The 14,808-nt window shown below is 37.3% G+C and overlaps 1 protein-coding gene across 1 annotated transcript in view; it reads right to left on the bottom strand.

The window, feature by feature from the left end:
- Positions 1-14,808, bottom strand: part of Reln (reelin) — a 458,334-nt gene that overhangs the window by 98,295 nt on the left and 345,231 nt on the right. Inside the window, exons 24-28 of the mRNA XM_069996300.1 lie at positions 13,697-13,883; positions 7,928-8,133; positions 7,167-7,338; positions 6,140-6,340; positions 3,775-4,007 (exon numbers count right to left, since the gene is read on the bottom strand). Coding sequence (XP_069852401.1) covers positions 3,775-4,007; positions 6,140-6,340; positions 7,167-7,338; positions 7,928-8,133; positions 13,697-13,883 — 999 coding nt within the window. The remainder of the gene's footprint in view (positions 1-3,774; positions 4,008-6,139; positions 6,341-7,166; positions 7,339-7,927; positions 8,134-13,696; positions 13,884-14,808) is intronic.

Here is a 14,808-nt window from a genome sequence, read left to right as displayed (position 1 = left end):
ACCAGAAACACCCATGTTTTACATCTACATTGGGAACCCACAACAGGTTGTACACTGTGTAGATGGAGATGCCTCTGAGCACTGGGTGAGTTGCATAGACAGATATTTACCATCACTGATGTCTTCCGTCCATACAGAAGAGCCAGGTGGATTTCTGTGAGCACAAACTACTCCTTTGAGAAAACCAACTTAAAATTATTTCTGAAAAAACAATATTCTAGCAATTATTATAATTATGTTGCCCCACAGTGAAATAGCTCCAAGTTTTAATAATTGTAACAAGTAGAGTTCTCAGTCTTGAACACACTATGTTTGGAGACATCCAAGTTTAACATACTGCAGAAGGAACAACAGCTGGTTTAGTTGGGGTAAAGAAGAAACATATTTACTCTTTTTTTTAGCAGATAGTTCTCCATCACAAATGCCATCCATCAGTGAGCTGGATGGTATCCAAATTAAGACGAAAATGAGATTTCGTCTTCCAAAAGCTTTAGTTCAGGAAAATATTGATACACTGGGAGCCTCAAAATTATTTTCTTAGTGATTGATACTATGGAAATTTTCTTATTTCATCACATAAAAACAACAGTTTTTTCAATATGCTTTATTTTATTTATTTTTTACTAATTGAGTGATTCCACCATGATTAAACAAACTGCAATTACAGATTCAGTTAACTGTTAGCAGGTTTGGGAAGAATCAAAACAAAATTTGTGTTTCTTGGCTCTTGATTGTATTATCTGCTTTTATGATGAAGTTTTACAACTCCTTGACATCCTTCTAGTCACTGCATCAAAAATGTACTGTGCTATGTTCTCTAACTACACCTGTGTATGTAGAAGAAGCATGGGCCATGGTGGTTGGGTAAAGTCAGGGCTGCAGGAATACAGGCACCACTTGAGATGGGCAGAAGGCAAGATACAATGGTTCTAAGCTGCAAACGCAGAGAAATTTTCATGGAGAAGGAAAGACACTTCCTGGGTGAAGCCTAAAAGGCAAAACCAAGAGCTAAGAACACTAGATCAAAAACATCACTGTCATGGAGAGCTATCTTGGTCAAGGACATTTCTTTTTGTCCTGGACATTGCTCTCAAATAAGGAAACTCAAAAGTAACAAGCCTCTGGCTAGCTTTCAGAACTGTTACGCAGTTCACATTCTTTTCTTTCTCCTTCATTCTTTCTACCCTCCTTCCTTCCCTTCTTTTCTTCTCCTTTCCTTCCTTCTTTCTTCCTCCCTTCCTGATTCTTTTGTTTCCTTCCTTCTCTCCCTCCCTTCTTTTCTTCTTCTCACTTGCCCTCTCTCCCTTCCTTACACACCTCCTTCTCTATCAATCTCCTTCAGTATGTCTTGTCACCAACTCACAGTTTTATGTTGGGGTTAATGAGGATAAACATCCTAACCTGATGTAGATCGTAAGATCAGAGAGTGAGTGAGCATCATCGTTGGTTTAAGCCACTAAGCTTTAGAGAGATGTGTTGCACGGCAAAACTATACAAATATGATCTTAGGTTCCTCTAAGAATAAAAATCAGAGTAAGACTGTGTTTTAATATATCGCTGCAGCATGACTCCCTTTCCTTTCACTGGGTAAGAAATAATGAGATTGAAAACAGCTGCCTTGGACCCCAAGATGGAAGTCATGTGCTCAGGATGGCAGAGCCAATCTGTCAGAACTGCTCACTTGTGCATCATTATATAAGAAACAATAAATGGTCCTGTTTAAACCTCAGTAAGCATTGTGTTTGTATTTTTCTGTTATGGTAGATGAATCTGTATTCTAACTGCAACTTCAATTTTTAAATTCCACTAAAGCTAGTAGACTCATCAGTTCTGCCACCTACACATCAGTATCTAAGACATTTGCATTGCTCTTTGATAAATTAGAAAGAACATGGACATGTAAAGGCAAAGAAATTACTCATAAGTTGACTTGGATCTACTGATTGAAATAGTATAATAGTTGTTTTGTAAAGTAGCAGCATTTAAAGACTATGTTTCAAGGTTTATTAGATTAACAGAGAAATGTTAGCATTTTTGAACAATTGACTTTTTTGTGTGCTAGTCCTGGAGCTTGAACTCAGAATCTGGGTACTGTCCTAGAGCTTTTTTTCCCCTAAAGACTAGCACTCTGCCACCAGAGCCATTGCTCCACTTCTGGCTTTTTGGTCACTAATTGGCAATAAGAGTCTCAGAGACTTTCCTGTATAAACTAGCTTCAAACAGCATTCCTTAGATCTCAGCCTTCTGAGTATTTAAGATTACAGGCGTGAGCTACTGGTACTGGATACAATTACTTTTCTCATCCAGTGAGTTTACCTACTAATAGCTGTGGTCTACTTTTTTCTTTTTTGAGGTCTGCTCATCTAAATAATGCAGGAGACAGAGAGCACAAACAGCTTATGTAGCTAGATGATGCACAGTATATTTGGTGACCAACTTGGTGAAAAATGACAGACACAATAGCTTCTTACAACTTCATAAATAAGACTCTCATTAATTGCTAAGATTTTTACCAGTATGCTTGCTAGTCAGGATAAGATAGATTGTGCTGTGGTAACTTCTGAATCTCTGGGCTCAACTCAAGAAACACCTAAATCTTGCTTAGTTTACATGTCTAGTGTAGGTTGGTAAGGAAGTCTGCTTATTGTAGGTTCTCAGGGGTCCAGACTAATCTAGGCTTCATTTCAATACATGCTTTCATAAAGCAAGGAACATGGAAAAATGCACAGGGTCTCTTAAAGTCCTGCGCCACGTATGCATGCACATTTCATTAGGCATGAAAAAGTTTTAACAGGTATGGGAAAAGTATGATCCTACCTTGTTCTAGGAAAGAAGAAAGCTGGAAATATTGCTGACTGATACTAATAGGTATCCTGACCACTAATTACATCACCAGATGTAGTACAAATAGACTTCTATTAGCATCTCAGCTCGGAACCCCTATGACTGACTGAGTCACTCCTAGTGACTCAGTGTCCACTAGAAATGATTCTTTATCTTTTGCAAAGTAATAAATAATGTTGAAAATGACGATCTCTGTGTTATCGCCATTATCTGGTACAAAGTGCTAGAAATTTATTCTAGAATATAGAACTTGGAATGAAAGATGTCTTTTAAAAACTCAGAATGTATCTATCTGTCTTTTGTCTTTTAACTCAACCACATGAATTAAATGATCCTTACTTTCCTTCTTTGTACTAGCTGTCAAGAAGAGAGGAGTTAAATTTTTGCCCTATTAATGAAACTACTTCGCTTCAAATTCTTACTTCCTCCATCTAAATCCTTCATTAATTTATTTTAAACTTCCTTTTAAATTTTATTATTTGTTTAGCAGTCATTTAAAGGGATCATTTATATTGTAAGGGACCTCAACTTGTCTGTGAAAGGAAATTTCAAATCATTAAAAATAATCTATGTTTGACAAAAGCTCTCAGCCTTTAACTAATTTTTTGTTCTCTATACTCAATAACTGAACTGTGCTTAGCACAGAGAAACACTCAGTGAATATTTGCTGAACAAATAACTGGTTGAGTAAATTCTCAAGTGTAGTCTGAGTGTAAGGAAAGCACACTTCCTGCTCCCCACATACACACACCTTCATATTTTGGGAATGTTTATCCCATGACTATTTTCCTCAAGAGTTACTACTTGGTTAAAATAGCAAGATTAAGTATTCTCTTAGGTTAGTGATATATTTGGCATGTAGATACCGAAATAAAATAAGTGTTCTCATGCATCAGCAGCTATAGTACATCATATAAATGTCCTCTTTACCTGGATGCAAGAGACCTCGGGATAATGATAGTAATTCTTGTCCATTCCTCAAAGTCCCCTGTGTGATACATGGTGGGCTCACTCAGTTCTCTGGAACTCCCTTCACATCCTTTGCCAGCAGAAGCTGGGAAACAGCCTTCTTTCACCAGAAACCAGGACATTCCAGCATCGTGTGAATATTGAAGAAAGACTGGGGCAGTGTTGCTAAATTGACTGGCACACCCTATGTTCAGCTGTTAAAAGGAAGAGTAGAAATGTACAAGGTTTTGTCTCAAGATATCATTCAATAAATGAGGGACTAGAGCAGCCAGAGCCCCTTCTACCAAGTCTGTATTAAATTTGCATGACAAGGACTAGATGGCTCAATGCCAACCATAAAATTATCTTTCTTTCTCATAAAATTATCCTTCTTTCTTCCTTTTTTTTTTGTTGGTTGTGGGGCCTGAACTCTGGGCCTGGGTGCTGTCCCTCAGCTCTTCAGCTCAAGGCTGGTACTCTACCACTTGAGCTACAGCTCTACTTCTGGCTTTTTCTGCATATGTGATACTGAGGAATTGAACCCAGGGCCTCATGCATGCAAGGCAAACAAAAGATAAGTAAAGAAGCTGCTTCCTTTTCCCTCCAGAAGGAGGGAATAGGCACAATAGGCACAAATTACTATGAGTGGTTACTGAGTCAGAATATAGACACACTAAATTTTGTAGTTATGTGTTTATCTGGTATTAGTGAGGTTCAAATGAATCAGTTTTGATGAACATACTACTACTCACACATCACTGAGTATTACAGTTTAAGACAATTTCTTTCTAAATTAATAAATGTGCAAATAAATTTTAATGCTTTTTGGTTTGCATTTTTGATATAGCTGTTAACTGTTAAGACTTTTTCCTTATTTGTTTAGTTAATACTGTAAAGAACTAGTCAGGGCACTCTTTTAACATCAAGAACCTACTTCTATTACAGTGTTCCTTGGGAATACACTGTGACTACTTATTTTCCAGATTATTCTCTAGGTTGTGAGCTCCTTGAGGACTGATAGGGCCCTTTTTTTCCCATTTCTATGCTCATATTATCTAGTGGTAATCATTTAAAAATGCTCCACAATGGCTCATTTTTGTACAAATAACATCAAAATGATATATAGGTTTCAACTATTCAATCTTTGAATAATCTATATTTTATATTATTTTACTGACTAATAACCATAGGTTAAACAGCTTTCTGCTTGTGATGTAAGGATAAAGAATTTCCTTAAATATTATGTCCTTTTGTTCTATAAGGACTTTAAGATATTACACACACATACACACATACATAAACACACACACACACACACCCCCCACACATATATATAATTTTAATTTAGATTTTTTTTAAAAAGTTCAGGATATTGTCCTCCAGATCTGCAGGTCATTAGTACTATGATTTTATCAGTAATTGAGTAAACAAGATATTAGGTCAAAGCAGTATAGTATTCTGGAAAGGTATTTGCTACCAAGGTATTTTGTACCATTTTTCAATGTTTCCAACAAATAAATACAGATTCATATATTATTATTCATGTTACGACCATTGGCAGCTAGGCATGAAAATCTAAATGAGGAAGGATACCATTTCATTGATTACTCATGATTAGTTTCCTTGTTTACAGACATGTGGAAATTATATTTGAAGAGCTTCTTATAAACATCTGACCTCTTTAATAATTCCATTTGTAAGATATTAAGCATCTGCATCCTGCCATTATGCAAGGACAATGTAGTTGTGCTAGTTCATTAAAACTGCATTACTTTTGACCCTCAAATTCACCAATGGGATTTTATTATAAACATGATGAAATTTTGATTAAGGTTCTGAGACAAGCATTTGTCAAAGTCAATATTGGCTGTAAATGCTGCTATGTTATCACAGTGTTGAAAGATAGTTAATAAGCGTTTAGGAGAATAATGATATACAGGGTGAAGTTTACTGAATTAAAGGAAGGGAAATTGAAAATCTTATAGTCAAAACATAAAATAATTTTTCAGTCCAATCACCACTAACAGAAAGCTGAACAGGAGAACTTATTCAACATGATTCAGAAGCATGGCATTCATTAAATAACAATCAGATTGAAGTCCTAAAGAAAATTTTATTTTTAATTATGGAAGAGTTCTATGAACATCATGATATAGCCATAACTTCTGGGACTCCTTAAAAACAGACATACTCTTTTCCTCATGAATAGAGATGCTAAGTTTTGCCATTTGAAGATTCTGGAGGTTTCAGTCAAGTGAGTCCCTTCAATAGTATACAAAAATTTTGTGCTCTTAAGTCTGGAAAATGTGTTTGCGCCTTAGTCTGTTCTATCTTTGTGCTTACATACCTTGAACTGAAGCACATATCCAGGCTTCAGGGTCAAATCTCGAGTTACTGCAAATCGGTCCCCATCTGACTTTCCAAATACCATGGCTGATGGTGTGGCAGCACAGAAAGTTTCATTTTTAAGCATTCCTTCGTTAGCCAATATCAACCACACACTCATTTGATTCATAGGGTAATCAAAAGCGGGCTTCTCATAGAAGTTCTGATGGAAACAATGGAAAGACAACAGGAAGACAATAGGGTGACTTTGAAAACAAGAAAGGAACTTTCAGTTCATGACATGCTATGGGCCATGTAGCTTTCACATTGGTGGGAAAATAGAGAAGATATTTTTCCAAACTTGAAAAAAATGTATTAAAATTTTCTGGTGTTAACAACTGCAATTATTTTGCTATTGTATAACTAATCACTTTTTAAAGACATTAACAATTTTTCTTGATGACTTAGCAAGACTCTATAATAATCTTTTTCACATCTGAACAATATACAAACTGGTAGCCTAAAGATGTAACAAAATATTAAGTACAGACAGTTAAATTTATTTCATTTCATTTCATTTATTTATTTTTTTTGTGTGTGTGTTGATAATGAGGTTTGAACTCAAGGACTGGACATTATCCCTACACAGCTAGTACTCTACCACTTAAACCAGACCTCCATGTCTCTTGGAATTTCTTTCCTGGGCTGGCTTCAAACTGCAATTCTTTAAAAAAAATTTAAATATATTTTTTTATTGTAAAGATACTATACAGAGGGGTTACAGTTTACATGAGCAAGGTAATAAGTCCATTTCCTATTGAGCATTGTTACCCCTCGTTCATTTTTCCCCTACCATCCCTTTCTTCCCCACCTCCCTCAAACAGCCTCCTGAGTATTTAGGACTACAGGCATGAACCACTTGTGTCTAGCTTAGGCAGTTACACTTCTGTTGCACACTCTTTGGGCAGGCACAAAGTACTTAAGGAAGGAAGTGGATCTTTGTCTCATGGACTTTACAATCACTTCTTTGAATTCCGGGTGAGAAATACCTGGGGCAAGGTTGGGTTGACAACTGGGATAACCTGCTTCTGCTTCTCAGACAAAATGATGATGTCATCGACAGCCCACTGGTCGTAGTCCTCCCCTGAGAACACAGGCTGCCACCAGCGAAACCGAGTGCAAGGGGTCTTAGCAGCAGCTGGAAGCTCCAGATAGACGAATCTGCATAATAGTAAACGGTTTGAGGCTGGGAAAGGAAAGGCTGTGTTTTCCTTAGATGCTGGTATAACAACATGGGTAGCAACAAGAGAAAGATCTGTTTTGTTTGATCTTAATGTTGTAAGAAAGTTTGATCCTTGTCATGTTTATTTCATTTGCACTTGTATCTTTAGGGAAAATGCTTCCATTGTGTTTGATTCACTGGCTGCTGACTAACTTGTTCATACTTTTAAAAAGAGATATACAAGTAGGTTAATTGTAGATTATCACATCAACCCAGTGGAAACTATTGCTCAATATGATCAAAATGATCTTGGAACATGCTGATACTTCTTTTGGTCAACAGTGGCCAATCACTTTGCTTTTTATTTTAGTCATTTGTAAAAAAAATCTTTAAACATGTAAGCATGAATACACGTGGTTTCTGTCCACTAGCTCAAAGGAAATGAACTCTTTACATGGTGGGTTAATCATAAATTGTGTTAATGATTTATGAGTTTGTCTATTTTTCCCAACTGTCAACACTTTGAAAACATGTCAACAACAATTCAATCTTGTAGGTTGCAGGTAGAATCTGCAGGTAAGTGGTTACCTGGGCCGGCTGAAGTCTGAGAAGTACATCTCGGCTAGCAAGTGCCACTGGATGCCGCCATTGTTGCTGTACTGAAGAAGGACGCCCTCCTCACGGCTGTCTGGCTTGTTGCATGCAGCACTCTCTCCACCTATCTGGATGTAGAACTGGACAAAGTCCACCCAAGAAGTATCCAGATCCCAGCTCACCAACTGTCTTTTCCCGGCCTTTCCAAAAGACAAAGAAATCGTCATCAATCATTTGGCATTTTGCGGTTTAGATTCAAATTCCCACAATTATTGTAGAACTATGAGGAGTTGGTCCTGTTTCTAGTTAAGATGGAGAAAATGAACAAGTTATACTATTTCCTGTCTCTGTCCTGACTGTGAAAACTGATCCTGGATACATTTCTTTACTTTCTTAATCAGTGGTCTTTATACCCCATTTTGAAACCCTGGAGATTTTTTCATTATACACAAGATTACTTGAAAGTGAAAAAATAAAATTTAATGAAAACACTCTCAACCCTTGCTTTGTCAATTTGCTCCTCACTGGGTAATGGGGAGTGACTTGTGTACTGTGAAATCAGCTGGAGCTGAGTTTGAATATCCGCATATCTTTCTTACTGTTCACAAGCTGTGAGACCTTTCTGAGTTTCAATTTTCCTCAAAGGTCTACTACGGGCAGTAATATCTTCCTCATCTAGTGTTGCTATGATTAGATAAAATAGCATGGGACATGGCCACACTATGTGCCTTCCTGAAGGAACATCCTCCCCACAGATAGACCTTGACCCTCTTCTCCTCTGGGAATTATAGTGAACATATCAAGACAGAAACTGTTTGACAGAGTTCATCAATTTCTCAGCCTCTTAGTCTGTCTGTGTCCTCTCACTCTTGAAACTGGGAGGGAATCACTGAAGTAAGCTCTTACAACCACTTAATAGTCTGTTTGTATTTTAAACATTTAAAATTTCCACAAATCCCTTTCTTTACTTGGTATGTCTCCTTGCACGGCAGGGTAATATTTGAGGTATTAAATTTGAATGGACAAGGATAATGTAATTATTCCTGTTGTGTGTAAATGGTTTCAAGCTAAAGAGACTGAAAAGTGATCTGCTTATGAGATTCTTGTACCTGGATGGACTTTAACAGAGTGAATTCATGGAATACTCAAAACTGCTTTTGAAGATTTCATAAGAAGTTCAATTGTCAGTTAGGAATGAAAACTGAGTGTAGTGTGTTATGAAAAACACCTCCTACTGTAATCCACTAAATTTATTAGTAAACGTTTTCAGGGTCTAAGAGTGAGAGCCTAGGGTTTGAGCCCCACACTAAAAAAGAGAAGACAAAAACAAAGCAACCCCCCCAAAAAAACCACTCGTAAGGTTTCAGTTATTAGAAGTCACAGGGGGAAATATTTGGAGCTAATAGAGAATGCTGCTATTGGGTAAGATTAAAGGCTAAGTAAGAGACCCCCAAATTAACTAGGCCTGCAAAATAAAGACAGTTAATTCCGAGGTAAAACCTCATTCTTTGAAACTCTACATTGGAGGAAATCTTATGCATTTCAACAAGCTATACATACTTTAAATTTTTCTTACTGTTGATTTGGAATATAGTGACAACTCAGAGATCCTAGTATTTTTGTATCTCAGGATCACAATAGGAAGAATGACTTTTAGAAGAACCTAGCAGGTTAATTTCAATCTCACAAACTCTTGTGAAAAACTTTCAATGCAAAATGAGCCAGAAGGATATAGATATGATAGGAGAATTATAAAAAAATCCAATTATCACAATTAGCTGGTTGCAGTGATGGTCTATTGTGGAATTACAGAGCCAAGTGGTTATTCCAAGAGATGACAATACTCGTCTAACAAGAGGTTTGGAAAGGGTGTTTTGTAGGAAATTTTAGGTGGTAGAAAATATCACACAAATGTTTAGTTTGTATTACTAGAGTCTAGTACAAATAGTTTTCTCTTTCCCAGTGGCCTGGAATGAGGAACAGTGTTTCAAAGAAAAAAAGAAAAGAGAATTGGGTCATGGGTTTATGCAACAGATGCTTTGAGGTTTTTCTCTGATACTATGGTGAATGGATTTATGTATACATGTGTAGACACACATGCACAAATAATAAGTGTGCATGTCTGTGTGCATGTGTACTTCAGGGACAGGCTACACCTCTCCTCTTTCCTGGCCTATAGAAACTACTTTCTATTGAACTGATGGTATTGTGAGATACGGCTCAGAGATTTTCACACTGCAAGGAAGAATAATTCATGGAATAAAAATGAATTCTAGATTAAAACAGTTCACCTCTTTAAGGGTGTAGCTAAAATAAAATATGTCTTAATGGGCAACATTCCCAAAATCTAGAATTTTAATAATAAAAACTTCTAAAACTCTTCATAAATCTTCACTTTTGTCTTTCATTAAAGTTTTCTTTAATCAGAATAATACTAGGTATTCCAAACACTTGTTAGAAAAATGATCATTTCTTTAGAATTTTTGTTTTGCGATTTTCTTTAAATTCATTCACTCATTCATTCATTCATTCATTCATTCATTGTGCCAGGTAGAACATGACATGCTATTGAAATCATGAAGTTTCTAGACTATGACAGAGGCACCAGTGAGAACTGAGGGCTGCAGACCAAGCCTCGATCACTTCTTGAGTTGGTGTTGGGCACTGGATTACTTATTAATTCTCCAATCTGTTTGGTCTTATGAGCACTTAATGATACGTAATTGCCCACAGCATGAAATGGAACTCCTATTCCATTGTAGCACTTTATTTAGAGGGGCTCAGTCAGTGGCTGTCTGTATTCTGACAGCTACTGTGAGGATAAAAATAAAAGCATGAGCAACTAAGTATAAATGAGAAAATAATTCTAAGACTAGAGATCAGTACAGTTTTCTCTAGCTCCCAAAAGTTTCATAGATGCAGCAGTCTTACAGCAGGACTGGTAGAAAAGATTCTTTGAATGCAGGGTGAGATAGGGTGGGTGGGATTTGAGTAAGTTGTAGCCCCTGAGCATAGACAGAGAGACTGGCAATACTCAGATGATGAGTTTCCTGACTGTAGCAGATGAATCATGTTTAGAAAAGGAATACAAGTTATGCGAGTAGGGGAAAAGTCCCAGAGACCCCCCTGAATATGTATGATAAAGAGAGGGAAAGAAGCAAGTATGTCTTAGAGAAATTAATCTGGGGTGGTGTACAAATAGATTAAAAACCTTCCTTTGAGTTACTGCATGTTCTCCATTTTAAAATGCGTGTGGGTAGGACTGCCAAACTGCATTCTCCATCTCTCTACTGAACTCATGAGCACATGAGCCTGGCTCTACCAATCAGAGTACTTTTATTTCATGCCTACCAGGACACCAGAGCCTACCAAACTGCAACCTTCCTGCATTTTCCTTTTGAATTACTTACAAAACTCTGTGGCTACAGTTCCATTTTCGTGATGATAGCAGACCTGAGAATAGAATCTGCTCTCAAGGGAAAATTTTTATTGGTATTTGAGTTATTGAAACTCCATCTAAAATTTCTTTGTGTTTTGTTTTAGTTGCATGGGCTGAGTTTCTCTCTTTTGAGGCTTAAGATGGTTTCTACCACTTAGAATTCTAAACGGATCCACATGACAGACACAATAAACAAACAACAAACAAAAAGACCCTGAGATATTTTTACAAAAAAATTATAAAACAAACCTGAATTGAGAGGTTAGGGGGAAAACATTTATTTTTGAAATCATTTTAAGTTAGTTATATGATATATATCTGGAAATATTCAATGCTGCCATCTTGAAATCTATTCTTATAAAACAGAATTATGAAAGTTAACATTGTTTGTTCTTAATAAGTCTGTTCTTCTTTCTTTTATGCCTGTATTAACTCATTTTAAAACTCTCAATATCCCAATACACACATAAGAAAACTGAGTATAAAGAGGTATTACGGCTTTGTAAAGTGAACCAATGAGTGAGTTCTGGAATATGCATACAAACCTAGGTAGTCTCACTCCAGAGACTATCTTGAAGTAGAAGGAATGTGTAACCCAAACATGTTTCAAATTTGGGTGTATGTAAACATGTACATGTACATATATTTGCTGGTGTATTTGAGCACATATTAATGCATATGTGCATATAAGAAGGACAAACTTTCATTTCTGCACAATCACAAACTGCATACCCATGCCTAAACATGTACATTGATTGTTTATCAACTGCATCTCTAAAAATAATTATCAGGAGACTTTCAATGCCAATGAACAGGAAATGTTGTTAAATGGAATACATCCCTGATTTCCTATTGTTTTTTGTCTTATTTACTTCGTGATTCTTTTGCTTTGCACCTGCATCAAAACAAAACCTGTGTCTATTTTTGCCCTTGCTTTAAATTAATGTATCTTGGATTTCTGCCTAAACAAACTCTGCAACATACCATTCCTATGGTAGATCACTTGCACCTATCTATTTGTTATGTGATATGAAAGAGGACATTTCTAACTGTCCCAGAATTAGTGGCTGAAATTCCTTCTGGAAAGAATTGCCATTAAGCATTCCACATTCTAAAGATAGCTACCAGTAATCTAAAGAGTTCAATATGTCGCTCAGGTTGAAGTCTTGCTCCTCACCCCCAGGTCCCTTTACAAGTATATAAGGAGATAAATCGCAACAGAGAGGGCAAAGAATGTCCTGTCCAGGATGGATGAGGGAGGAGAAGGAAGTAGTTCCCTTGCTCCTATCTCTAACCAAGCAACATGGCCTGGGATGCCCCAAGAGAATCAGTCTGTAATTCTGCCTGGAATCTCAGTTCCTGGTTGTGTCTAACCACTTTGCATGCCTAATCTTGTGCTATCACTAGGAATGCTTAATACAGCAAGGGAAATTTTTCTGCAGAGTCTATATACCAGAAGCCACCAAAGTGAGCCAGAATAGAACCTGAGATATCTTCTTACCACAGACATCTCGTCAGTTCCCTAAGAAGAGCTCTGCACATCCTCATCCTTATCATTATTCCCCTTCCTCCCATCATATTTCTGAGATTAACGGACTAACAAATTTATTAAGCACTACACAAGTGCTTTCTACATGTCAGTGACCCTTCTATATCATTGACAAATACAAACTCACTTAATCTACCTAATAACTTGAGTGAGGCAGATCCTCTTACTGTCTCCACTTTACAAATGCAATTAAGTCACAGATTAATGTGTTCCATGTCACAGCACTAAATAGTGGTAGATTTGAATTGAATCCTACAGTCTGGCTCTTAACTTCTAAATTATACCACTACTCCTGCTCATCCCTCACTCCAGACTCACATCCTCCTAGAGGGAAATCAGAAGAGACCAAGAGCCTACTCCACTCATTGACTCTACAAGAAATGAGCCTGCAAGTGGTAGAGCTCTAGCCTTGAGCTGAAGAGCTGAGGGACAGTGCCCAGGCCCAGAGTTCAGGCCCCACAACCGGACCCCCCCCCAAAAAAAAAGAAATGAGCCTGGAAGACAGGAAAGCAAAGATTTAAATCAGGTACAATATGGATAGGAACTTTAACTAACTTTATAACTAGTGAAAACTGAATTTATAGCAATTGAAAACAATCATAAAATGAGGAACTTGCCCAAGATGTAAGAAGGCACAGAATATGACATAAAAGCAAGGGACGGGGAACAATGAAGCCATTCCATATTTATACTTTTGGAGTTCAGGCTGCCTTGGGAAACAGTCATATATGAAACTAGCCCTGTCCTTAACAACTCATGCCAGTTCTGGTCCTACCTTGCTGAAGTATAGAGATGATCCAGAAGAGATGACCCCACATCCTTGTTCTGGTTTTACAATTTCTCCTCCAATAACTTCTTGCCAGTCAGACTCCCAACCATTCTGGTTCTCAAAATCTGACATAATTGTAGAGGGAAGCATAGCGTCTGGATGACATTCAGTGCCTTGGTAGCCCTGGTCACACCTAGGGGAGAGAAGCTCAGTGAGCTACTCATCAAATTATCTGGCACACAATGGCCATCCTTCCCAAGACATTTCCCACATCTTACACTTTACCTCAGGTCTTATCCTTTTCACTAGATTTTCCTGCATAGCATAAATGGGGTGTGTGATGTGAATACTGATGGCTGTCAATTTTTACAATCCTCCACGTGGATAGAATGTATGCTTAAAAGATACGATGCTAACCCAGTAAAATCTAGACAAAGTACTATTGAAGGCCATGGGTATGTTTGTATACATGTGAGTGGAGGAGGTAAGACACAGTGGGACTTTCCTGTAGCTTTCAAAAAAGTCACATAAAAATGCTTGATTAACCAGTATATAACACATGTGCTGTAGCTTTTCTTTCTGATTAAATTATATCTGCTAAGAATATTTAAGTATGCCAGTGTATTCTTCTCTCATCTTCATTAGTAGTAAGTATTCTCTCTCCATGTCTACAACCAGGTTCAGGTGAAATAGTACAGAAGACTGTGCAATTGTGTTTGGCACATACTTTAAGACTGTCAGGGGTACAAAAAAGAAACAATAGAAGGCTTCTTTCCACCTAGGAGGCCTCATTTTTCAGTTTAGATTTCAAGGGTCAGAATATATACTTTCAGCCAGCATTTTTTTTGGCTTGTATAGAATTCTTGGCACCTGGGAAGCAAAGATCAAGAGAATAGTGACTTGGAACCAGCTTAGGCAAAATGTTAATGAGACCCTCCATCTCATTCAGTATACCAGCCATGGTGATAAGTTCCTATAGTCCTAGCTACAAAGGAGGTGATCAGTGGGAGGATCATGGTCTAGGGTCCATGGCCCCTGGAAGAAAGTATATGTAAGACCACATCTGAAAAAATAACTAAAAGCAAAAAAAGGGCTAAGGATATGGCTTAAATGGTAGC

Source organism: Dipodomys merriami, unplaced genomic scaffold (assembly GCF_024711535.1).
Source record: "Dipodomys merriami isolate MVZ:Mamm:240054 unplaced genomic scaffold, mDipMer1.0.p SCAF_5, whole genome shotgun sequence".
NCBI classification, from domain to species: Eukaryota; Metazoa; Chordata; class Mammalia; order Rodentia; family Heteromyidae; genus Dipodomys; species Dipodomys merriami.
This window is presented reverse-complemented; position numbering and strand designations above follow the sequence as displayed.